Source organism: Aquarana catesbeiana, linkage group LG08 (genome assembly GCF_042186555.1).
Source record: "Aquarana catesbeiana isolate 2022-GZ linkage group LG08, ASM4218655v1, whole genome shotgun sequence".
Taxonomy (NCBI): Eukaryota; Metazoa; Chordata; class Amphibia; order Anura; family Ranidae; genus Aquarana; species Aquarana catesbeiana.
Genome location: NC_133331.1, coordinates 103225132 through 103252719, shown reverse-complemented (window position 1 = coordinate 103252719; position 27588 = coordinate 103225132). Strand labels below are relative to the sequence as shown.

The 27588-nt window shown below is 43.2% G+C and overlaps 1 protein-coding gene across 2 annotated transcripts in view; it reads right to left on the bottom strand.

The window, feature by feature from the left end:
- Positions 1 to 375: 375 nt before the first annotated feature.
- Positions 376 to 27588, bottom strand: part of LOC141105286 (uncharacterized) — a 53689-nt gene continuing 26476 nt past the window's right edge. Inside the window, exons 1-5 of one of the 2 annotated variants that reach the window (XM_073595168.1) lie at positions 19716 to 19823; positions 14487 to 14696; positions 9377 to 9448; positions 4562 to 4849; positions 376 to 1093 (exon numbers count right to left, since the gene is read on the bottom strand). In XM_073595168.1, coding sequence (XP_073451269.1) covers positions 447 to 1093; positions 4562 to 4849; positions 9377 to 9448; positions 14487 to 14696; positions 19716 to 19776 — 1278 coding nt within the window. In that variant the 5' untranslated portion in view covers positions 19777 to 19823 and the 3' untranslated portion in view covers positions 376 to 446. Of the gene's footprint in view, positions 1094 to 4561; positions 4850 to 9376; positions 9449 to 14486; positions 14697 to 19715; positions 19824 to 27588 lie in introns of those variants that run through there. The other variant, XM_073595169.1, reaches the window with a different exon arrangement.

Genomic DNA, 27588 nt, shown 5'->3' with positions numbered 1-27588 from the left:
CCACCAGTGAGCCTCTTCTCATCAAAAATTAGCAGTCCGGAGTTATAACATGGACTGTGATCTTCATTGTGCAAGTACTGTTGCATCTAAAAGTAAACCAACAGGAACTCTTTTTACCTGCCTAAATATCCATAACTCTGTTTAGCCATCCTTCTGATTCACACTGCTGCTGCTCTTTGGTTGTGTTGTTTAATGAAGTCTGGAGTTTAGTTTCACTTATAATGCAAACTAATCTATAAGAAACAGATATGGCATGTATACAATTTAGCAATGCTGAACGTGTTATTAAACATTTACTATGATATGACAGGTGGTTATATAATAAGCAATAAAAGGACAAACATTGATGCTTTCAAAATTTTAATGCTTGCATTTTTTTCTACATATAACTAAGTTGTGGCCTGTGCTACATATCTTTAGGACAAATATTATTCCTCAGATTAATATTACTCTTCATCTTCTTTTTTTCCTTTTCCTTCTCCTCTGCCTCTTCCTTTGCCTTTCCCTCTTTTATTCTTTTTCCCTTTGCCCTTTTTTTTGCCTTTACAGTTTCCTTTTCCCTCTGCATTTGTTGGTCTGTGTTCATTTCCATTGTTTTGTTCATCTGATCCAAATTTAGCAAGCCGTTTTTCTCTTACGGTTTCAGCGCCCTCTTCAACCTCACCTTTATTTTCATGGCTTTCTGAGTCGTCATCATCATTCTCTAGTCCTTTACCATGACCCTTGCCATGCTTACGTCCTTTTCCATGGCACTTGCCATGCTTACGTCCTTTGCCCTCTTGTAACCCTTTCCCTTTGCCCTTGCCATGTTCTTTTCCTTTGTTGCAACCCTTACCATGCTTTGGTCCTTTGCCATGTTCACTTCCTTTCCCATGGCCCCTGCCATGTTCATCTCCTTCCTCAGATTCTTCTTCGTTGTCCCTATTATGGCCCTGACGTTTCTTATGGCATTTGCCATGTTTACATTTGCTGTGATCATGATCCAGTTCCTCTCCAGGAGGGCTGCCAGGTTTTTCTTCTTGCGTTTCTAGATCTCGTTTCTGCTTGTTCTCATACTTATCTCCAAACATTGACTTCTTATAATCTTCTTCAGCTGAAAAATTCAAAGAAACAAGTCCATTTCTTGTATCAGAATACAAATAAAATGTACTTTGACAACAGGAACACTGTAACAAGCTATTATGAAAGAACATATTTTGTGTTGATTTTTACAGCTTCTGAAGGAATTCTGTAACCTCTCTTGATTATTGGTTTAGAAGAAAGTGGTAGCAGATGCATGCAGCAGTCTTCATTCACCCAGTAGCTGATTGGCAGCAGTTGGTTAAGATTTACAGGGAACTGCCCTTTTACCATTCTAGGAGGATTTGTAATATTTAGGACTTTGTCAAACAGGGACTATGGTATAGAGCTATAGATAGAGATGTAATACCAGCAATCAACAACATTTGCCCACAGCTATGTGGTGTGACCATCCATCTGATTGCATTTATTACATTGATCTGCCAAGTCAAATGTCAAACAAAATCATTTTTTTAGGTAAATGGTAACTCCACTTTGTGGGGAAAAAATAGTAAGAGTAACATAGTAACTAAATAAATACTATCACATATACAATTGCTACACAGGCCATATTGAATGTTTTTAAAAATAACCTTTCCTGTAATTTTCTGTAAAATTCAAGGCAATATGGCAACCTGGAGGCACTCTGTACACAGTTGGGGTAGGGAATGCCCCCAGAAATGTGTGAATGGCTCACTTTTTTTCCAACAAGTCTGCACTAGGATACAAATCAGATTTTGGGCATCCTCTGTATTAAAAATTCAGTTTTGGTGAGATACTCCCAAAGGATTAATCACTTCTAAAGGAATGCAGACCCTGCCACTTTCTTATTTAGAACCATGCAAATGCAATAGCTGATCAATAATCAAAAAAGTTGCTTACATTTACACTGTACATATACAAAAAAACAACTTTTTCTTCAGAGCCAAAACAGGTAGGAATCTGCAACAAAATTAGTTAAAAGCCTTGCACATTGTTCACCCAGAGGTGAATGCTTCTTTCTCAGCAAAAGTGGAGTTACTATTTAATATTTGCATTGTGTGATTATTCTCCTTTAACGTAGCATCACATATGGGTCTATTTATAAAACATTTGTAGGATGAATATCACACATATTTGTGCAGGTTGCTTGAATTTTGGTGGTCATTTCTGAAATAGATTAATTTTTATGATAGTCATCTCCATCTGGTGGCCAAAATGAGGTATTAAGGAAAACTATATTGATTTTGACCACTAGATGAAGCTGACAATTATAAAAATACATCTATTACATAAATTACGGCCAAAATTCATGCAGCCTGCACAAATATGTACGATATTCATTTTGCAAATGTTTTATAAAATGACCCTATAATGAAGAAAACAGCAGATATTTTACATAGAACCAGGGCTGTTACAGTACAATACAAAGAAATCCCATATACATACATACAGTATATACACAGAACGAATGCACATGCACTTTCACTGGGTGAATTGCTATGTAAATGTTTTTATAAATACATCCCTAAATGCAAGGTGTCCTTAAAGGTCTAGGAAATTCCTTTTATATTAATTCATGAGGTTAATTAAAGTGATTGTAAAGCTTGAAATGTTATACTTACCTGCTCTGTGCAATGGTTTTGCACTGAGCAGCGCGGATGACCCCCTTCTTGGATTCCCACCGGTGCTTCTGGATCCTCCCCCACTGCGAGTGCCTCATAGGAAGCTGCTTTCCATGGGGGCACTCGTACGTGCTTGATCCCAAGCTGGGCTGTTTGTGTCTATTCAGACACACAGCCTGGCTCGGCTCCACACCCAGCTTTCTGCTCATAGGTTTTGAAGGACAGCAGTAGGAGCCAATGGCTCCCACATCTCTCAGCCAAGTCTGTGAGAGCAGGAGAGTGGAGAAGAGCTGCTGCAGATGTGCACAGCGCTGGACCAAAATCTGGTTTAGTTGAGTATTTGGAGGGGCTGGGGAGCCACCTTTTAAAAGGTTTTTTGCCTTAAAGCGGAGTTCAACCCAAAAGTAAAAGCTCCGCTTATCTGACTCCTCCCCCCCTCTGGTGCCACATTTGCCATCTTTCAGGGAGAGTGGGGAGTGGGTACCTGCTTTTGACAGGTACTTGTCCCCATTTCCAAGAGATCTCTCCGTGGCGAGATCTCACGGAAGTTTGGCCCCTCCCTCACCCCCCCTCCGGGCCATTGGGAAAGTGCAGCTCGCTATGCACATGTGTAGTAGGGAACCGGCTGTGAAGTCAAAAGGCTTCAATGCCGGGTTCCCTTACTATGAATGGCAGCGGAAAGATGGAAACATTGGCTGGGGGGCTGACATTGCTGGTAATCGCTGGATTCCAGGACAGGTAAGTGGCCTAGTATTTAAAGTCAGCAGCTACAGAGTATGTGTAGCTGCTGACTTTTATTTTATTGCTGGTGGGGGGGGGGGGGGGGGTGCAGAACTCCGCTTTAATGCAGTTTTTTTCCTTTTTCCTTTAGAACCACTTTAAATTGTGCATTGATAGATATCTGTGGTTATGAGGGCTGTGCTGTAAAATAACCTATGAGGAGTATAGTAAGATGGGACATTTTTATCTTGTATGTCAAAAGACAGGGCATACTGTACTGATGTAGGGCAAAGCAGAGGAGATGGGACAGATTGAAGTAGATGCTTTTAGTAGGTACGGTGCCAGTGGATCACATGTGGTACTCAGGGTGATGCTGCATCACATGTGATATTAAAGTATAACTAAAGGCAAAAACTTGTTAAGTTTTGAATAGAGTGGAGAGGAATTAGAACACCTGTTAAGGAGATTCACCCTATTTGTCCTGTTTACCATGTTCACCGAAAGCAAAAGTAAAAGAAAATCAAAAATTTTGTGTTGTCCCCAGAAAAGTAAAAGAGGAGAAATCTTCCAATGGGGGCACTAGTTCTGGTGGCCTGGGGGTCCCGAAAGAATTCCCTTAATTTGCAGGGATTTCCTCTCACTTCCTGTTTGGCTATGGGACAGGAAGTGAAGGGAAATCTCTGCAACGGGACATACATAACGGGAAAAAAAAATCTGACTCTATCCAAAATTTAAAAAAAGTTTTGCCTATAGTTCTACTTTAATGCTTCACACCCTGGTATTTTTTATTTCAGTAGTTACCACAAATCTTCTGTGACAAAATGATGACAAACCACATGGGGCTTATTTTCTCGAGCCAGTCCTGTATATTGAGGGGATAGGGTTGGGGACAGGCTATAATGATTGGTAAGGCCACCTGCTCTACAGTACATCAAATACATCAAATACAGTAGTACCATCAAATAAACGGACCTCTACTACAGCATACTAAGATTAATAGTATGCATTTTTGGCCTGTACTGGTTTACACTTCCTGTGGGAGAGGACAGTCACATCAGCTGGTTTTGTTGTTACTGTGTGATCTACTCCCAAATCCAGAACTGCGATTTTTGAATACAGCCTTTTAGAAAAGCCATTTTTAGCCACATTTGTTATATTAATTTCTACTAAATACTTACTGAACACTGGTTTCATGCACTTCTTCCCACATATGGTCCTGCAGCACCTCATTTGATCAGAACAGTCTCCATCCACGCTACAGTCAGCCTTGGCAGAAAATTTGTGAAAATGCTTTTGATATTTTTCTTTGTGCTTTTCAGAACAATCTGTGCCATTACACTGGCCATCATGTTGGTGCTGCTTGTGTTTTTTGAGGAATTTATTGTGCATTTTTTCTTTAAACTCTGGGTGTGTTCTGAGATAATTTTCGGGACACATCCCAAATTTCTTGTCATCTTCAGTCTCCTCTGGTGAAACAAAACCATAAAAAAGTAATATGACCATATTCTTGTATTTTTTAAACCTCTTAAATTATTTGCTTTCACAAATGATCAATAACCTAGTTGGCATAATGTAAACTTTATGAATACATTACAGATTAATCGAAAACTTACCTAATCAAATATTATAAACTCTAGATGAAGAAAAGCATACATGACTGACTGGGTTGGAATTTTTTGTCACATCTATAGATACCAGTCTGGTAGTTGTATAATACAGTAAGGAAAGATCCATATGTAGTTCTTGCATTTAGAACACACACATTTTTTTGCATGTGTTTCATGCACTGACGTGCATTAACGGGTGTTCCTGCGTTTTAAGATTAGATTAAATGTTGAAAGTTTAAAGTTAAGGATATCTAAACCCAAAAACAAAAAAATGTATTGCAACCTAAGAGCCCATTCACACAGGGGCAACTTTTGATCCGACTTCAAGTCGCCTCTAGTCGCCTCAAGTCGCGCTACATGAATAAATCAATGTAAGTGAATGGATTTGTCTTAATGCACACTACTGCAGTCGCTCCGACTTCAGAAAAGGTTCCTGTACTACTTCAATCCGACTTGAAGGCAACTTGTACCCATTGATTTCAATGGAAGTTGCCTCCAAGTCTGATCACTGTTCATACTGAGGCAACTTTACAGGAAGCAGAAAGGAAACAGAAAGTAATTTCCTCCACTAAACAGCCAGCCTCCTCCTTCTCACACACAGTTGATAAGCTCTGATTGGCCACTTGTAAAGTTCCCTGTCCCGGAGGCGACTTCAAGTTGTGTTGTGAGTTGCCCCAAGTCGTGCTGTGATTCATACTCAAGTCGTGTCCAAGTTGCTTCCCAAAGTCGTGCTGGAAGTCGTGTTGCCCCTGTGTGAATGGGCTCTAAGGCTCGATTCACACAGGGGCAACACGACTTTAACGCGACTTTGCACGGCGACTTCAATGCGGCTTCAACGCGACTTCGGCGCGACTTCAGCGCGACTTTAGCAAATTACAACGCGACTTCAAGGACAGGCGACTTTGGCTGTGGCCAATCACAGGACAATCAGCTCTCTGGGAGGGAGGGGTTTTCCCTGCAAAGTCGCTTGACTTTGAGAGAGAGATCCGACTTGGAGGCGACTTCCATTGATTTCTATGGTACAGGTCGCCTACCAAGTCGGATCCAAGTAGTACAGGGAGTACGCTCTGAAGTCGGAGCGACTTCAGTAGTGTCTATTAAGACGCTCCCATTCACTTAAATGTGAATCTCTTTCTGGGGCGACTTGGGGCGACTTGAGGGCGTACAAGTCGGATCCCAAGTCGTCCCAGTGTGAACCGACCCTAACTGTTTATAGAGGAGCGACTGCATTCGTTTTAATTTTTCAAGCTAACAGACAAGGAGTATAGAAAATACCTTTAAGGCTAGGTTCACACTTCTATGTGTGGCTGTGGGTGCAGGAATTGCAACCCCCGCAGTAAAAACACACTGCTCTACGAAAATGCGTGGGGCTGTCATTCATTCTGAATCACATGTAAAATCACAGTACATGTGCGGGAACCGCAAGGAAATCACATGGTCAAAAAGACTATGCGATTTCCCTGTGGATGCGTTTTTGAAAAAATTGCATGTAACTTTTTTTGTTGCTGAAACGCAGGCACAGCAGCCCATTCATTTGAATGGGCTGCCGTGCCTGCGCAAATGTGGTTTGCACAAAAATGCATAGGTGCGAACCTAGCGTTAATCCTGCCAGGATACAGTGTCCTTATTATTTCCTGTGAGCTGAACTGAAAACACAAACAATGTTATCTTCCTTCCAAGCTACCCATGGGCTTCCATTTCCTATCAATTGTCGACACTCCCTCCTCTCCCCTGCAGCCTTTGCTGGCTGACACAGAGGAGCCAAATCACGTGACTGGACTGCTGCGGGCTGAAAATAAATTAATATATACATCTTTCTTTCACAAGTTAGGCTAGGCTAGACTAGTTAGGTTTAGCCTGGTATTCTATGGTAAGAAGATTGTAGACACTTAGTGCACTTGAAACAAATTCCTTACCGAAGTGCAACATTTTCCTCATATGGACAGCAGAGAGGGAGATTACTTAATACATTTCACCCATCAATCAACACAGTTTCCATCAGGGATGACAAACTGCAGCCCAAAATATACAGAAAACCCATCAACTAATGCAATGTTTCTCAATTCCAGTCCTCAAGGCGCACCAACAGGTCATGTTTTCAGGATTTCCCTCAGATGACAGCTGTGGTAATTACTAAGGCAGTGAAACTGATCAAATCTTCTGTGCAAAATAATGGAAGGCCTGAAAACATGACCTGTTGGTGTGCCTTGAGAACTGGAGTTGAGAAACACTGGACTAATGCAATCTGCATGGTTCCAGCTTCCACCAAACCCACCAAATGAGTCATCATACACAGCCAGGCCATTAGACACCACTACATGTGATCTGACCCAGAAGACAAAAGTAAACAGTTCAGAGTATTAGCAGAATGCTACCATAAGAAAGATTACAGCAAAAAATCAGTAAAAGCATAAATGCTGCCTTGAAAACCCAAAGAGAATATTTCCTACAATACAAAGAGAAAAAAAAAAATGTGTATCTCTCTAGTAACCACATACTATCCAGAACTAGAAGGGATAAGAAAGATAATCAAATTGCTGCAATCCATCATCATAACAGAAGATGAGACCATGAAAGTCCAACAAACCCCAATGCAAGCCGTCATGTAACCACCCAATCCCAGACATAAACTAATCAGCAAGAAACTTTATTCTGATTACAGGCATGAAAACAAGGGGATAAAACCTTGCAACAACAATTGTCACATCAATTCTTTATTAAGTATCACACACAGAAAAGAACCTTCAATATTACAGAATCATACAACTATACTTCCAGTAATGTGAAGAACAATTCAACGTGACAAGGGCAACCAGGAATGTTACATTGGTGAAACAGGACAGAAATTACAAAAGAGAATCAATCAACATAGTCTCACCCGTGGGACATTATTTCTCACAATGAAACCATTCTATGGAAGACATCAATATTTTTGTTCTTAAAAGGGGATTTTAAAAATATTTAGGAAAGGAAAATCTTTAGTCTACAAATGATGATTTTGTTTGACACAAAAGATAATGGACTGAATAGTGGTTTTTAAACCAGTATTACACTGTTTTTATGACGATTCTTATCCCTGTAATTCTTACTTCCCCCCTTCCATTCCATAGCACAATCTTTTCCTCATATGACCAAAGCTGGCCATACATGGATTCGTTTTTTTTGTTTCCCACTGATTCCCACATCCTCACATTCAAGGTGGATTCAGGAATTCACCCTGCTGTGCTATTGTATTCTGACAACAGGACAGAATACACCTATTAACGCTGCAGCTGATTGGCTGCCTCTGCTGATTGAAGCAAATTTTTCCAACAAGCACATTCATGGGAAGTTGATTGTAGGTCTTTAGTGGTTCACTCTTATATCTATCGATTACTTTCATCATATAACTGTGTTTATTATGTACATCATGCAGCAAATAAACACTATGGCCCTGTGAAAAAAAGTGAAACTTCCAAAAAAATTGGTGGTGTTATTGCCCATAGAAATTATTTTTCTATAGTCAGCCAAAATGCTGATCCACACATATGGATCCCTTTACAACTTTTCCTCTGCATTAATTTAATTTGTTTTATATACCGTATTTATCGGCGTATAACATGCGCCGGCGTATAACATGCACCCCAAGTTTAGGAGGGCATTTTAAGGAAAAAACTTTTAGGAGGGAAGTTTAAGGAAAAAAATCTACATTTAAATGCCCGTCAATCCAGCCTCATCGGTGTTCATCTGCAGCCTTGTCCATCATTGCAGAATGAACAGTGTCCATTTGCAGCCTTGCCCATTGTCATATGCAGCCTTGCCCAGTGCAGCCTTGCCCAGTGCAGCCTTGCCCAGTGTCGTGTGCTGTTTGCAACATTTAATGTTTAAATTTGGCGCCGAGATAGCCTGTGTACTTGTTGTGACGCCGCCCCGCCTCCCTGCTGTTTCAGAGAGGATGAAAGGAGCCAGCTCTGCTGAAAAAGACCGAGCAGAGTGTACTGTGTACTCGGCTCGCAGTCCTGCCATTGGACCTGTGTTATGTCCATCAAAGGAGCTGGGCAGGACTGTGAGCGGAGCGGAGCCGAGTACACAGTACACTCGGCTCAGTCTTTTTTGGCAGCACTTGCTCCTCTCATCCTCTCTGAATCAGCAGGGAGGCATGACTGCGAGTGGAGCCGAGCACGCGGCTCGGTCTTTTTCGGCGGCGCTCTGGTTTTTTCGGCGGCACTCGCTCTTTTTTCTTTTTTTTTTTACACAGCGTATAACACGCACCCACGATTTTCCCCTGATTTTAAGGGGAAAAAAGTGAGTGCTCTACACCGATAAATACGGTATATATATATATATATATATATATATATACACACACACACACACACAGTATTCATACATACAGTGTATTCTTACCATATGGTTCCAAGGATTCTTGTACTTCCACATCTTTTTGTATTAGATTCAGTACCTCCTCTGCATTTTCCTCTGAAGACAAAACACAAGACACATACTTTATGGTTACAAAATTACCCTTCATAGTTCCATCAAATCTATTTTGTAAAATTTGTTGCTAAAGTGTCATTCTACCCAAAATGCATATTTCACCTTCGCATTGATTATATCTATTTTATGCATGTTATTTACCTGTACAGGCCTACCATTTGTAGACATTCCTCTGGCTGATGCTGGACACTGCCCAAGTTATTGCCCAAGTAACACTCTAAGGCGGGCCATAGATGATGCTCATGATCCCCCTCAACACAGACAGTGCTGAGTGCTGACAGGGGAATACCTCCTGCCGAGACATTGTATTTACCTGGCAGGGGGGCACTAGCAGCCGCTAGCGATCACTGCAAGTAATTCCGGCAGGCTGGTTGTACACAAGTTGATCGATCAACTTGGCACATTTAGCCTGCCCATACACAGTTCGAATCTTGGCCAGTTCCTGCTTAACCGGCCAAGATTCAAACTGTCTGTGGCCAGCCTAAAGCAGCCTTTTTCAAACTTTTTTCAAACTTTTTTTAACCCTTGAAAAAGCTTTCTGGGCTCAAGGAACCTCTACGAATAATGACTATATCTAAAACTCACAGTAAATACATTAGCGTGATAGTCACTAGAAATAGCGCTCCATACATTTGTGTTCATTGGGAAAAATCTCCGCTTAATGCCTGTTACACACAATGAGATTATCGGACGAATGACCGTTCGTTGTTTTTTTTCGCATGCTAATCTTAGATCGAACCTGAAGAGTTTACTAAAGTTACGAAAATTCTCATACGATGTCATGTGTTGTAGTGTATTTGATTTGCATTTTCCAAAGACAACTGTACTGATTAAATGAAAATTGTATGATCTGGCATCGTACGAAAAAAAAAATTTTGTGCATGTCTGATCAAATAATATCGGATGAACTGTCCTGATCGGCTCTTGAAAGCTTTGTTCTAACGATCAGATTATCGTACGATCGCTCCGAAATCTGTATTTTTCGTACGATTTTCTGATCGTGTGTACGGGGGCTTAGCAGTTCGTTAAAAAGATTATCTAAGATTATCTCATTACAGCTATACTTTCCATACCCTGCTTGTTCTGTCCCTGGGACTTGTTCTCTCCGCTACTGGTCTGGTCCCCACAGTCCTATGGGGGTTTACGCTGTGCTCTCTGGCGTCCTTCCGTCCTACCTTGATGTGCGCATGCATATCTACACGTTTACTATATTGCAATGTACTGTGTTGTCTATATGCATATATATAGGCATAATTATGTGTTTTTTTCATTTTGTTTAGAATATTTGTATCTTAAAGTGCTTGTAAACGATCACCTTGTAAAACAACCCATTCAGTTTAAAATAGAAATGAAAGGCAAAACATTTTTGTGTATATATATATATATATATATATATATATATATATACTTTTTTGAAGTGATTACAGCCCTGTTCTCAGTTGCATAAGAGATAGGGGAGGAGACACAGCAGCACACTGAGCTTCACAGTAAATGGCTGTGCAGTGGGGGCATGTCAGGACAAGTCTGATCATTGGAGAGTACACTAGCTAGAGAAACTGACCACGCTGTGCTCTCCTGCTTAGTGTGGTCAGTTTGTCATCAGGGATTTCACATAAAGGAAGTAATACAAAGAGAACATGATACTTTCCCATACAAGTACATGGTACAGCTGGCACATATCAGGAATATGAAGTGTTGGAGTACCAAACGCTTTAAGCTCCTGAAGAAGCGATAATTTGCGAAACATGTAGAGCGAGTCCAATCATCCATAGCCTTAACACATCAAGTTACCCTGCCGTGGTCCTCATCCATACTTTCCATGCACAGGGTCTTGTTTGTGATGGTATAGGGTAAATTTCATTATGCATTTTTTAGATATATGTCTCTTTTTTAAAATTAACAGATTTTGAATAAATAAATTTAGTTTTACCAATATGTTTGTCGTCACTTTTCAGGTAATTTGGGATGTGGAATTTTTAGTACCTTATAGGCACCCACTGTGGCCACCCTATGATGGTGCATTTATTCTAGTCCTCATGGCCAACAACCTACCATTGTCTGTGACTTGGCAGTGAAGTGGCAGTACACTAATGAGATCATCACTCTGCTCTCTCCTCCTCACATTGTTAAACTATAGAATACTAATTATCTTATATTGTTTCCTTTTTCAATGTTCCTGTGCACATCAAGACAGCTTTGTGTATTGCATGCTAAAAAAAAAAAGTACTAAATGTTGTATGAATGCATAACTGGATTTTCAAGGTGGCTTTTTTCATATCTGCCTAGAGCTCAGCTTTCTTTACCTTCACTGACTTACATAGCTGCTTAAAGGGAACATATCGCTGCAGAGTAAAAATAAAAAAAAACATGACTGTAAAAGAAGCTGCTATACTTATCTTTCTGGCGGCTTTAATGTTAAATTGCACTGAGTTTCTGATCCTTAACTTTGTGCACGTGAATACCTGCTCTATGTGCCACATGCTGAGGTTCCTCCAGCCAGCTACAGTATTCAATTCACCCATCTAATACATGCAGCAGTCAGGGTTCAGCAATGTGGCAGCGTTTCAACATAAGGATTGCTGGCAAGGTAAGCATAGAGCATTTTATTATACAGGCATTGCCTCTTTAAACTTTAACCCTGTATTGACAGGGTTACGTTAAGGCATGGGAGAGATGCTTACCTAGGTTATTTAGTAAAACTGGGAGAGTGCAAAATTTGGTGCAACTCTGCATAAAAAACAATCAGCTTCCAGGTTTTATTGCCAAAGCTAAAATTGAACAAGCTGAAGTTAGAAGCTAATTGGCTACCATGCACAGCTACACCAGATTTTGAGTGCCCCAATTTTAGTAAATCTACCCCAATGTTCAACAGAACACACACATATATATAGAGATAGATAGATAGATAGATAGATAGATAGATAGATAGATAGATAGATAGATAGATAGATAGATAGATAGATAGATAGATAGATAGATAGATAGATAGATAGATAGATAGATAGATAGATAGATAGATAGATAGATAGGAGGGAGAGAGAGGAGGGGAGAGAGAGAGCGAGGGGGAGAGAGGGGAGAGAGAGAGAGACTATAGGGTAATTTTGTAAATACAATAAGCCTTTAGTGAAGCATAAGCACAGCTCCACTTAAAGCGGTAGTAAACCCTGCAAGGTAAAGGCATGATGTGCTAGTATGCATCACATACTAGCACATTATGAAATACTTACCTTTAGAACGAAGCCCTCTAGTGCCATGCTGTCACCTGGTCTTCCTTTCGGGTTCTCTTCTTCCGGCCGTCTAATTGGCCGAGCCCTGATGATGTCACTCCCGCGCATGGAGCTCTGAAGGGGTGCCATGGGTATACCGTCCCTTCAGAGCGCATGTGCCAGTTGATATCACCGGCTGCATGCAGTGTGAATTACTTTGATATCATGCAGGTTTAGGAGATATTCACTATACCTACAGGTAAGTAGAAATAGGCTGAACACCCCCCCTGTTCGGTTCGCACTAGAACTCCCAAACAGGGAAAAGTTTGGCCCTGAGCCGCGAACTCCATTGAAGTCTATAGGACCCGAACATGAAGAACCAAAAGTCCCCATGCAAGTTATTTGCCATAAAAAGGGTATGGGGTCCTGGGTACTGCCCTGGTGGACATGCATCAATGCAATAGTTTTTAAAGGAGCAGTGATTTTAATGATGCCTAAAGTGAAACAATAAAAATGAATTCCTTTAAATATAGTGCCTAGGGGGTCCCCTTAGTCTGCCTGTAAAGTGGCGAATCTGTACAGCATATAGAAGCTGCTTCAGGAAAACTGACATTTCTAAAGAAAAAAACATGCATTTAAATGTACTTCGTGGCTGCAAGCTATTGCCGAATCCTGGCAATACAAATAAACCCCCCCAGCATGCAACGGTCAGGGACGTCACAAGGGTGTGGTACCACCAGGTGATGTCGCCAGGTGGCTCTGCCCCTTACCTATATAAGAACTGTCAAAAGACGAAGCCTGCAGTAGGTGGTAAGCCTTCGTTGTGTGCAAAGCATTTTTATTTTGTTCGGGTCCAGCAGTGGCGTCGGCATCGTGATTGACGATGGGTCTATGTCGGGGGACATTGTTTTTTTATTTTTTTCATAAAGGACAAAAACCTGTGTACTGTTTTTATTTATTTTTTACACTTTTTTTGGTGAATGAGTAGGGGTACAATGTACCCCTACTCATTCACATACAGAGAGGGTGGGATCTGGGGCCCCATTGTTCAAGAGGGGTTCCAGATTCCGATAAGCCCCCCGCCCGCAGACCCCCACAACCACAGCCCAGGGTTGTGGGAAGAGGCCCTCGTCCCCATCAACATGAACCCTCCTCAGAGCACCCCCTGATGTTGGGGGCATATGGCCTGGTATGGTTAAGGATGGGGGTGGGGCACTCGCTTGTCCCACCTTTCTGGCCTGCCAGGCTGCATGCTCGGATAGGGGACTGGTATAGATTTCAGGGGGGGGGACCCCACGCCGTTTTTTTAAAACTTTTTTTATTGCCAGCAATGTTTTTTTTCATTCAGCTGTCAGAGGGGAAGCCCATTGACATCTGATGACTCATCTGTTGTAAAGGACGCAGCAGCCAGCTTCCCAGCCCCGCTCCTTAACAGCTATTCACTGTGCCCTGATTGGGAAAAGCTTTTCCCAATGAGGACTTAGAATGCACTGTGCAGCGCACAGTGCATTGTGGGGCGCTCAGCGGGCGAACATCCTGCAGAGCGCCCTGCAAATTCGGGTGTTTGCCGAAGAAATTGAGTTATTATATATAGTTATTTATTTATTATATATGAGTTATTTACAGAAATGTAAATGTAGCAGGTACTCGCACTTTCTAGAAAATGCTTGTAAAAAGGCATAAAAAAAGTGTATAAAAAAGGCATGCAAATTAGAGTCATAAGAAGAAACGGTATGCATTGTAAAATAAATAGTGTAATTTAGCTTTATAATGGGAAACCCACTTTGGATATACCCCAGGACTCTGGCACTTACCAGTAACTGCCCTCATACATTTCATTCCACAAGGAGACTGGCAGCATAACCTATTTTCTGGACATTTTTGATTTTCTGAGCAGCTTTGAAGTTTACTGAAATCGAGGGCAATTCCCTTTTCTTTTATCATCTTCATTGTCTTTTGAAAGGCTTCAGGATGCTTTTTGTAGTATTCATGTGGGCAGATCTGGTCACCATCATCAGCACTTACTAGAATATGAAACAAAAAAAATGTATGTATTGTTATGTCACCCCAAAAAAAATCTTTTTTTTTTTTTTTTTTTTAGCTTTAAAACCTTAACCCTTCCCAACTTTATGTAAACGTGATTTTATTATTTGTTTTATTTGTCTGTGTCCTTATTGAAAAGATTGCCCTTCATTCTCCCACTTCATAACCACCAACACTGGGGTGATTTACTACAGGCAAATACACTGTTCACTTTTCAAGGGAAGTTGCACTGTGCAAAGGGATTTGTCCCAGAGCTTAGTGTAAGTGGTGAAATTCCACTTTGTAAAACCCAATCACGTACGTAAGGAAAACCCCTAAAAGATACATTTTTGTGTACACATGCATCTGCAACCCCATTCACTAATCTCTGGGGCAAATTTCCTTGAAAGTGCATTTTTTTTTTAAAGTGAACTGTATGTTTGCCTTAAAGGAGGAGTGATCCATGCTGCAGCATCTCTGTGATGCTGAAGCTGTCTGTCACGGGCATGGCCAGAGCGGAGGCTGTTGGAGAGGACTGTGTGCAAGCCTGTTGCCCACCGATTATGGGCCCTAGCATTTGAGGTGAATGAGAAATCCAGTCTGAACTGTATTAATCGGACTCAGTCATGTATATATTGTATGGGGACTCCTTACTGTATATTTGTGTCCCTGAAGAGGAAGGGGGGATTCCTCCAGCAGCCCCCTGCTGATAAGACTGATTCATTCTGCTGGGACACATCCTGTGAGGAGATGCTGGTGTTATCAACATGTGTTTATGTTAATTGAGAGAGCTGATCACATTAGCCACCAGCCCTGGCTAATAGACGAATGGTCTAGGCTGAGGAGGGGGGAGATTGTTGTTTGTTTTGTTAATTGTATTAATGTGTGAAGCCCGGTGCCCACAAGACTGTCATCTGGTCTGGGTACATTTTGTAGTAAATTAGGTCATGTTAATTAGGTTAGCTTTGAGTCATCCCTGATATAAAAAGGTCTGTGAGATCTCAAAATAAAGGCAGTTCTGATGTACTCCAAGACTGGTGTTGTCTAGTTCTTGGGGTTTCTATAGCCAGATCCATTGGACTCGTGTTCCAGAACTTAGGAAGCGGTATACAGACGGAAGCACTCAAGCGGAGTGTGGGGCGTTCCGTGACATTGGTGGCAAGCAGCGGGAAAGCTTCCTGAAGTCTGAAGTCTGGGACATCCAAACCTCCAACTGGATCCAAGATCAGCATAGCAGACTTCAGTCACCCCAGCGGAGATATGGACCTGGCATCAGAATTCCCGGGGCTGCTGCGGATCATCCTTTCAACGTACACCAGGACTGTGTCTGAGGATGAATACCTGGAGCTCAGGCAGCTGATTCGGGTGGAGCTCTGGAATGCAGCCCTCCGTCTCGCTGGTATAAAACAGGGCAAGTGCTTTCAAACCCAAGAGCAACGGGCCAGTGACCAACGGGCATTGCGGATGGCATTCCTGGGAGAGCAGCCCCAGGAGCAATGGGTGACTGAGTTGGACAGGTTGGTCCAGCAGGAGATAGAGCTGGACAATCGTTATCGGGCTCTGCAATGGCACGCAGAGGAGGGATATTTAGGGGAGACAACAGAATGCTCTCCGGAGGGATATGACTTTGGCGGCCCTGGATTGCTGTGGGAGAACCTTACAGATCTTTTTATGTTTGGCGATGAGGGGGAACCTGACCTTGAGGACATGAGAGACTATAGAGAGTCTATGCTCGGTCTTGCAGGGGTCTCAGAGCTCAAACCTGATCTGGACCATTTGCTAAGGAAGGAACAGCATCTGGAAAGGGCATACAGGAAACTGCTAGAACAAGTTCAGCAGCATGCCAGAGAATCGGCAGTGGAAAATCCGGAGATTGCCGTCCCCAAACCTGAAGTGCTGACAACAGGGCAGAGCTCTGCTAACCTCTGTCCAGAAATGATAACATCTTCTGGGTTCCATGGACAGGAGATGGTGAACCCCTATTCCCCGACATCAGTTGCAGAGACATGGGATTTGATAGACTTTTCTGCTGAGGAAGAACAACCTGATGAGCCTCCAGCAGAAGAGCTGCTATCAGGGCCAAAGTTCACTGTGTTCTGCCCAGCACCAACAGTGGCTTCGGCCTTCCTGAGAGAAGAGGTAGTCGGCCTTTCTCCCACAACACTGACAGGGACATGTGATTTTCTGCCAGCAGCATCTATGGAGTTAAAACAAACTTCTCCAGCTGAAGATCTGGTAACTGAACAGAGGGTCCAAGACCTCTGTCCCACACTTTTACCACTTCCAGAGACTGGGGATTTAATAGACATTTCTGTAGAGGAAGAACCACCTAGCAAACCCCCAGCAGAAGTGCTGGCAACCGGACAGAGGGTCCAAGACCTCTGCCCCACACCTGCAGCAATTGTGGAGGCTCAGGGTGAGAAGATGGCAATCACTTCCCAGCAGCAGATACAGGGGGAGAAGGGAGAGGAGGTGTGTGTTGTCCCTCCCCAACAGTTGGCCAGGGTGGAGGAAGTGGGCTTTCCTCCCCAGCAAAGATCCGTGTACCTGGGAGACAGTACCATCGACATGTCGTCCCAGCAGCCAGATGAGGGAATGGAAAAGGAAGCAGCCGGCTCACCTCCCCAATGGCAGCTACACAGTTTGGGAGTGGAGGAAGCCAGCTGCCTGCCCCAACAGTTAGCCAGAGCAGAGGATGCGGAGTCCCCAGCAGAAGTGCTGGCAACAGGGCAGAGTGCTACCAACCTCTGCCCAGCACCGGCAACAACTACAGAGTTCCAGGGAGGCGGGGCAGTCGGCCTCCCTCTCCAACAGTTAGCCGGAACAGATGGTGTGGGGTTTCCAGCAGAAGGGCTGGCAACAGGGCCGAGGACTGCTGGACTCTGCCCTCAACTAACAGAGGATGGATTTCCTGTGAAGGTGGATGGAACTTCAGTCTCCACCTGTATACCCCAGGGATGCTGGGCAGTGGGCCCAGATCCCCAACAGCATGACAGAGTGAGCCCAGTCACCCTGTCTTCTCTCCAGCGGCAGATATGTTCTCTGAGAGAGGCAGAGGATGGCTGGGTGAGTAATGCACTGTTTGGGATAATTTGTTTGGGGTACTGGGTGGGTACAGGCAGTAGAGGACTGGAGCTGTTTACTAACTTCGGAGTCAACCCGTCTGGGGTCTCCTCCTGTGTTAGTCTCCTGCCGAAAGGGGAGAAATGTCACGGGCATGGCCAGAGCGGAGGCTGTTGGAGAGGACTGTGTGCAAGCCTGTTGCCCACCGATTATGGGCCCTAGCATTTGAGGTGAATGAGAAATCCAGTCTGAACTGTATTAATCGGACTCAGTCATGTATATATTGTATGGGGACTCCTTACTGTATATTTGTGTCCCTGAAGAGGAAGGGGGGATTCCTCCAGCAGCCCCCTGCTGATAAGACTGATTCATTCTGCTGGGACACATCCTGTGAGGAGATGCTGGTGTTATCAACATGTGTTTATGTTAATTGAGAGAGCTGATCACATTAGCCACCAGCCCTGGCTAATAGACGAATGGTCTAGGCTGAGGAGGGGGGAGATTGTTGTTTGTTTTGTTAATTGTATTAATGTGTGAAGCCCGGTGCCCACAAGACTGTCATCTGGTCTGGGTACATTTTGTAGTAAATTAGGTCATGTTAATTAGGTTAGCTTTGAGTCATCCCTGATATAAAAAGGTCTGTGAGATCTCAAAATAAAGGCAGTTCTGATGTACTCCAAGACTGGTGTTGTCTAGTTCTTGGGGTTTCTATAGCCAGATCCATTGGACTCGTGTTCCAGAACTTAGGAAGCGGTATACAGACGGAAGCACTCAAGCGGAGTGTGGGGCGTTCCGTGACACTGTCCCACATCGGTTCTAAGCCCGAGAACTGAGCACTCACATGACCACTGATTGCTCAGTTCTCGGTCTGCTTAGAGCGGAGAGCAGTGACTATGAGTCACTGCTCTCTACTCTGCTCTTCCAGCACTCGCTGGAGTATTGAGCCAGAGAGAGGGTGGGAGCAGCTGGCTACGGCTCTCAGCTTATAGCAGGCAATGGCTGCTATAATCTGACTGGGTCACAGGAGAAAAAAGTAATGGTACTCCTGTGAACAATCATGAAATTATGTTTCTTCATATGATCTGGGCCAGTCCAGCCACAATTGATACTCTAGATATGTGTGGAATATAGTGGGCAGGGTTAGCTCCCCCAACTTCCTATATGTCTTGCATACTCCAACAACAAGATCTCTTTGCCATGATTCCTGACTTTGTTCATGTTACCTGGAAGTTTTGGGTGTTCTTGCCATCTTTGTGTGTTTTAGCTCTTCTTGCAACATTTTCAATAATATAGGTTAAATTTAAAAAATTCAAAAGAGAGCGAGAGAGAAAGAGAGAGAGAGAGAGAGAGAGGGGCATCTGTTATAACTCCAGCAAATCAAGTACACGTACCCCACAAAGAAAGTCACCTAGAGCTATTAGAAACTGTCTAGTGGTTTAATTCTCTAGCCTTTGCCAAAAAATAATATCAAGGGTGAGCTGACCCTAGATACTCGCATTGAGATTGCTCATTACTTACATACGCAGGCTGTGCTTCTTGCTTAGTAGCACTGCACAATAATAAATAGCTTGCTGATCCTCTCTCCAGTGCATATTCATCACTCTGCTCAATTCAATTAAAACCCAAGAATGGCTGTATGATTAGCATATAGCAACGTTGCTAAGTGAATCACTTTAAAGTTGGTCAATAGAATGAGACTCTATAAATTGACGGATCAAACCATGTAACATCAGGCATGTACAAAAATGACAGCCCTATCAAAATGTTGAATATATACTTATTGATAATACCTTAATATTTCCGTTAGTTTGCAAGTGCAGAGGCATTCAGAATAATGTTTAAAATGAATTGGCAAAATCCCTATTTTTCAGTTTCAGTTATGTATTCTATACTATAATCAGCTATATAAGCGTCTATATAATGCTCTGGTTTTCATAAAAATATAGCAATCTTCATACCTTCCGCAAGTAAACTGGCAGCAGCTATGAACATCAGCGTAGCAAGATTTCCAGTCTTCATGGTGGACTGCACATAAGTCGTCAGCCCAGAGAAAAGTTGTGTTCTGCAGTCCTTAGATTTTGCCTGAGCTCTTTTTATACAGAATGAAGATTGCTGAATCAAGGATCTGATCATTAGCCCTATACCATACAATTATTCCACTTCACAGGTTTTCAAATGAAGACATTGTTTGTAACCTTTTAAGTTAATTGTTATCCTTATGTGCAATGTGATAAGCTTTGTGGACCTGTAACAAAACACCTCTCTAAAGAAGATTATGAAAATTTTAGTGTTCAATACAGCTTTTCTAGCTTCCAGTCAATGTCTTTATTGACGCAAAATGATGCTTACATTATACATTAATTTTCACATACATGTATTGTAATTATACCTGGTGCATGTGCACACCTTCTCCTTATTCTTTTATTAAAAGACAAAGTATGCCATATGTAGTAAAGTCCCGGGCCCCTTTAGGCCTAATGGTGACATCCAGAGTCAGGGACAGCTGACATCCTTCTGTGTAAAGTGGGTTACAAAACATGGTGGGTGTAATGCAAGATGAAACGGTGGGTGACAGACACTTTTTGAATGCAAAGAGATTTATTGTCTCAAACAGAATTGGGGGAGAGAGGGTTGGGGCCAGGACACCCTTAGGTAGATGCAATGTTAATTGGCAGACTCCGAGACTTCTATAGGCAGACAGCTATATAGGTGAAGGCCTCCAGTCGGACACCACTTCTGTATAGGTAGGACGCTGTCTCCCATGGCAACAGTCTTGTAGAAGTTAATAATTTTAATTGTATCCAACTATTTGAAACATGAACAGTTCTCAGCTTACCCCACAATCACTCACTGTGAGTCTTCACTCAATGAGCTCCCAGTCTCTCTCATTAGTCTTCAGATCCAATAGCCACTGGATCCCCTGAGCTCTTCCACTGTTAGCACTCAGTTACTTCCTCAAGCATCACCCCCACTTCCCTGCTGGGTCCCTGGCTTGGCACTCACAGATACCCTTCAATCGTCAACCCCGCTGACATGCTAGGTCCATGGCTTGACACTCACTGATGCTCCACAAGCGTCACCTCTGCTTTCTCGCTGGGTCCCTGACTTGGCACTTGCTGAAGTTTTCCCACTTCTTCACCGTCCCCAGCTGGTGAGAAGTCTGCTCTGATACTGGCCTCAACTTACTCACAGTGGTCTCCGGTAACAAGGTGGATGGTCCCTTGGTGGCGACAGTGTCCCCTTTACGTCCCCAAAGTAATTTCTGATGTGTGTATTTTATTAAATAGCATCTCTAGATTGGCTACAAGGGGGAGCAATCACTCAGTTTCCAATGAGTCTGCCTCCTGTCTTCAAGGATAAGTTCACCCTTACATGTTACACCTGTAACAATTAACATGGTACTGTTGCAGCAGCCCTGCACCTTCCATTCTCCATCCCCTTAACCTACTGTCACTATTTAACCTCCCTGGCGGTAATCCTGAACGTGACTCGGGGTTGATTCTCTCTGCCAGGAGCGGTAACCCCGATTCACGCTTGGGGTAATGTTGCAGAGCCTTCAGCGGAGTCCCCTTACCTTCTCCTGTCGATCCAGCGACGTCCTCCACTGTGATCGCCGGCGAGATCACCACCGAGAGATCCGAACGGCAACTGACTTCCTAGTTCCATTCCCTGCGAGCAGCAGCGGTGCATGGGAGCGGAACTGGGCGGGAAATTCAAAAGTGACACACACATAAAAGAGGTGATTCATTGTAATCTGAGAGGATTACATTGTATCATCTCAGATCTGACACAAGATTACTATACAGTGCCCCTTGCCTGCCATTTTCCTGTCCTTTGTGCCCATAAAATTTTTGTAACATGGCATCAAAGCGCCACCTTACTAAAAAAGCGCTTTTGGACCAGTTGAGTGACAGCGACACGGAGTTGCTCGCAGAACTGAGCGATAGTGAGTCGTGGGGAGATTTGTCGTCTGACACTGATCTGTCAAGTGGCAACGGTGATGATCCTGCACCTGACCTCAGCGATGTGCGCACTTGGTGCATTCCAGGTTTTCCAGAAGCAGAAGGTTGAAACCGGTGACCAAAGAGGACATCTGGCAGTTTCTGGGACTCATCATTCTTCAGGGGGTGGTGGGGAAACCGCTCCAGAAATAGTACTGGACCACCAATAAGTTACTGGCCACTCCGTTTGTTGGCACCGTGATGTCAGAATACCGGTTTTCCCTCATCATGAAGTATTTCCACTTCACTAACAATGAAGAATTTGATGAGGCCACGCATCCAGCGCCCAAACTAAAAAAAATCTGGGAGGTATGCCAAATTATTGTGACGAATTTCCAGCGGACCTACGTGCCAGAAAGGGACGTCAGTGTGGATGAAAGTTTGATGGCCTACAAAGGACGCCTAAGCTGGATACAGTTTATTGCATCCAAAAGAGCGCGGTTTGGCATCAAATCCTATATGCTCTGCGAATCATCCACTGGGTACATCTGGAATTCGGTCATTTACACCGGTAAAGGCACGAAGTTCAACCCCAGGTACAGTGGCTATGGGATGGCCACATCATCTGTCCTTACACTGCTGGAGCCATTGCTGAACCAGGGATATTGTGTGACCATGGACAATTTCTACACGTCTACGGAACTGTATGAGGTTTTGCTACAAAACAAGACTGATGCATATGGTACCGTTAGGCCTAAACGACGTGACATGCCATCTATGTTTGCCAAGAAAAAACTAAAAACCGGAGAAATGGTTGCCTGGCAGAAGGGTAAGATGATGGCAATGCGATGGCGAGACAAGAAGGACGTGTGTCTCAAGAGTACTGTGCACAATACTTCCACTGCCATGGTCCACACAAAAGGTGGGAAAGATGTTCTGAAGCCGCAAGTCGTGATAGACTATAACAATACAATGGGAGGTGTCGACAGAGTCGATCAGGCAATGACATTTTATCCGGCTCTGCGCAAACAGCAAAAAAAATATTATAAAGATTTTTAGGCATCTTCTGGAACAATGCCTTTGGAACGCATATATCCTGTACAGAGCAAAGAGTGACAATTGTCTCGTTCATTCAGATTTTATCTGGAAGGTGGCTGAGCAGATTTTTGTCAACCACCAAACGCCATCAGTAGCTGTGAACAGACCAGGACAACGTGCTGTTGACGTTGCCAACCCAGAACGCCTGACTGGTCATCACTTTATGGACTACATACCGCCAACCGCAAAAAAGGCAGCACCTACCAGGATGTGCGTGGTTTGCTGTTCAAAGAGAGATGGCAATGGAAAGAAAGTCTGAAAAGAAAGCAGGTTCCATTGTCCTGATTGTGACGTCGGACTTTGTGCTGTACCTTGTTTCAAAATTTATCACACTCAGGATGTTTATTGAATTTTCTTTGTTTGACAAATTTCATTATTTTGTAATACATTATTGAATAAAATTATATTATTTATTAGATTATAATTCATGATTTTGTGTTTCAAACTTTATCATATCTGGGATGTCTACTAGAGTCTTGTTTGGTCAGGTTTAAGTAAGTAATTACTAAGAATTGCAGACCTACAATACATAACACCAAATTTCCATGCAAAAAATTGTACCGCTTTTGGTACAAAATTCCTGACATAATCATACCGCCAGGGAGGTTAAAGAAAATGCGGCTCCACTTACCAAGCCGCGTCACTCATTCACAGAGTTCTGTGAATGGAAGGGGCGGCACAGTGGTGTAGTGGGTAGCACTCTCGCCTAGCAGTAAGAAGGGTCGCTGGTTCGAATCCCGACCATGACACTACCTGCCTGGAGTTTGCATGTTCTCCCTGTGCCTGCGTGGGTTTCCTCCCACACTCCAAAGACATGCTGGTAGGTTAATTGGATCCTGTCTAAATTGTCCCTAGTATGTATGAATGTGAGTTAGGGACCTTAGATTGTAAGCTCCTTGAGGGTATAGGGACTGATGTGAATGTATAATATATATGTAAAGCGCTGCGTAAATTGACAGCGCTATATATAAGTACCTGAAATAAATAAAATAAATAAGTACAACTACCGTCAGCCATTGCAGCTTGTAGTTCTCAATCAACTACCAGGGCGCTGATGAGTGCCCTAGGTAGTTCATTGATGCTTTCTGTCATGCAATAGCTGCCTGCCCGTATGAGGTATGGGCAGACAGCTACACTGACAGTCTGCAGGAGCCTGAGATTGCGGGTACAATGCTTTACAGGATCCTAATAACAGAAATAATAAATGCATATTTTTTACCTGCAAAAAGATGTGCATTTATTTATCTATTTTTACAAAGATGAACGTATCCTTTAAAGCCTATCTCCAGGTTTATTATAACTTTAAAGGGTTTTTTTAGGCCAAGCTGATCCAAACAAATTATTTCCTTCAGTAACAGATTCTAGGAGCATTGTATCAATTGTATCTAGGATCAGCTTCAAACAGTGGGGTTTATTTACTAAAACTAGAAAGTGCAAATTCTGGTGCATCTCTGTATAGAAACCAATCAGCTTCCAGTATTATTTTGTCAAAGCTTAATTGAACACGCTGAAGTTAGAAGCTGATTAGCTACCATGCACAGCTGCACCAGATTTTGCATGCTCCAGTTTTAGTAAATGAACCCTATGATGCAGTGCTGTGCTCTGGCAGTGGGATTAGGACCTTGTGTGCTGTTCTGGAACAAAATTGTATCGGGCTGAGCGCTACTCAGTCATTCACAGGAAGCCTTGTATTTTATGAATGAATGCAAGGGTTACTCTGATTGACTGAGGCGGAGATTGTGACATCATCTGCCCACCTTTCCACCTGAGCTAATCATAGGAAGCCTTGTACTCATTCATAAAATGTAAGGCTTCCTGATAATGGCTGAGCAGTGTTCAACCTGACCAGATTTTCTTTCGGGAATGGGACAGGAAGTCCGGGTACCACTGTCTGAATACTGTGCTGTATACTGTATTTAGCTGGTGCTACATACATTTTATACGACAATCCCTGTGGGCACATGTATTAGTGATGGAAATAGATTGATTGGGTCAGCTTGGACCAAACATATTATGTAAAGTCACATTAAACTAGGAGTTAGGCTTTAAAGTATAACTAAAGGCAACATTTTTAGTTTTGGATAGGGTAGAGAGGGATCATACCGTAACACCTGTCAGTTTTTTTTTATTGCTGTCTCTGTCCCCATTAAAGGAGATTCACCCTCTCTTTCTCTTTATCCTGCTATGATTCACTGAAAGTGAAATAAAATCCCAATTTTTGGGTTGTCATCAGAACAGGAATAGAGGGGATAGCATCCAATGGGAACACTAGTTCTGGTGACCCTGGTAGCAACCAGGAGACAGGAGCAGTGGCATAGCGTGGGTTGCCAGCACCCGGGGCAAGGCAAATAATTTGCGCCCCCCTAACCTGCGGACTTTTAGCACTCCCCGAGTCCCTTCAAATAAAATGGTACTGACCTACCCGATTCCTATACTGACCACTACACTAACCTACTTGATTTCAACACTGACCAACCTGATTCCTTTACTGACCATTACACACTACACTGACCACTATACTACACTAACTGACCCACCATACTACACTAACTACCCACCATACTACACTAACTGACCCACCATACTACACTAACTACCCACCATACTACACTAACTGACCCACCATACTACACTAACTACCCACCATACTACACTAACTGACCCACCATACTACACTAACTGACCACCATACTACACTAACTACCCACCATACTACACTAACTGACCCACCATACTACACTAACTGACCACCATACTAGACTAACTACCCACCATACTACACTAACTGACCCACCATACTACACTAACTACCCACCATACTACACTAACTGACCCACCATACTACACTAACTTACCACCATACTACACTAACTGACCACCATACTACACTAACTGACCGCCATACTACACTAACTACCCACCATACTACACTAACTGACCCACCATACTACACTAACTGACCCACCATATTACACTAACTGACCCACCATACTACACTAACTGACCACCATACTACACTAACTGACCACCATACTACACTAACTACCCACCATACTACACCAACTGACCCACCATACTACACTAACTGACCCACCATACTACACTGACTGACCACCATACTACACTAACTACCCACCATAAAAAATCTAAAAAGAAAGACTTCTGCGCTACTACCTGAAACTAAGTGAAATAATGAAATGAAATGATAGTGGTGATGTATTCTTAGTGATGCTGCAAAATCAAATAGTGAACACCTTACACTACTAATAAACTAAAAAGGGCACAATCGTATTGGATTGTGTAAGTGATTCTGCGCAACACAAAATGAAGTAAATGAATAAATGCATAAACTACACACCTTAAAAATGAAATAACAATCCCCTAATGGGGTAGAGCAATATGTGCAGATTAAAAAACATATAGCAGGTGTATCATAGTGACTAAGTGCTAATCAATAAAAGTCACTCAGTAAAAGCACAAAACATAAACTGTGACTGGTGGGTGAACATGCGTTGCTAGGTGATCTGGTGACTGTTCGTGGTAACGGATACCCACTCGGGGCTCCCAGAACTCTCACCTCTATGGCACAATAAAAGTGCCTGTGTGCTTCCAATGGGTCTGTGGTCACTCTGGTGCAGTGATGACAATGGCGTCCTACTCCTTCTGGAGGGAGGGGGGCGTCACTTCCTCCACTTGGCAGGGCCTCTATTCCACAGTAGGGGTGCCTATGTACTTCCAATGGGTCTGTAGTCACTCTCGTGCAGTGATGGTGATGGTGTCCTAATCCTTCTGGGGGAGGGGGCCGTCACTTCCTCCGACTGTTAAGCTCCATATAGGGGTAATTGAAAAGACTCCAATAGTGTAATAAAGTTAAAGCCAATGGATTTATTAAAGGTAAAAAATCAGCTTACATAAACGTAAACAAAAAAACGCCAAACAGCGATGGGAACAGCGTTATAGCGATACTCGCTGCGTCACTTCCGGTCCGCACTAACGTATTTCCGGTTGCGTACCTACGCGTTGCGTCATATCACGTGACTTCTTCAGGGCCCTGAATAATAATCCATTGGCTTTAACTTTATTACACTATTGGAGTCTTTTCAATTACCCCTATATGGAGCTTAACAGTCGGAGGAAGTGACGGCCCCCTCCCCCAGAAGGATTAGGACGCCATCACCATCACTGCACGAGAGTGACTACAGACCCATTGGAAGTACATAGGCACCCCTACTGTGGAATAGAGGCCCTGCCAAGTGGAGGAAGTGACGCCCCCCTCCCTCCAGAAGGAGTAGGACGCCATTGTCATCACTGCACCAGAGTGACCACAGACCCATTGGAAGCACACAGGCACTTTTATTGTGCCATAGAGGTGAGAGTTCTGGGAGCCCCGAGTGGGTATCCGTTACCACGAACAGTCACCAGATCACCTAGCAACGCATGTTCACCCACCAGTCACAGTTTATGTTTTGTGCTTTTACTGAGTGACTTTTATTGATTAGCACTTAGTCACTATGATACACCTGCTATATGTTTTTTAATCTGCACATATTGCTCTACCCCATTAGGGGATTGTTATTGCATTTTTAAGGTGTGTAGTTTATGCATTTATTCATTTACTTCATTTTGTGTTGCGCAGAATCACTTACACAATCCAATACACTAACTGACTTTCTCCCCCCCCCCCCTCCGGGGCCAGTAACATGACTCTCATGAGGGAGTCTCACTCACCTTCGTGTCTGGCTGGCCTGCATCAGTCCGGAGGAGGAGGAGGAGGAGGAGAAGAAGACAGCGG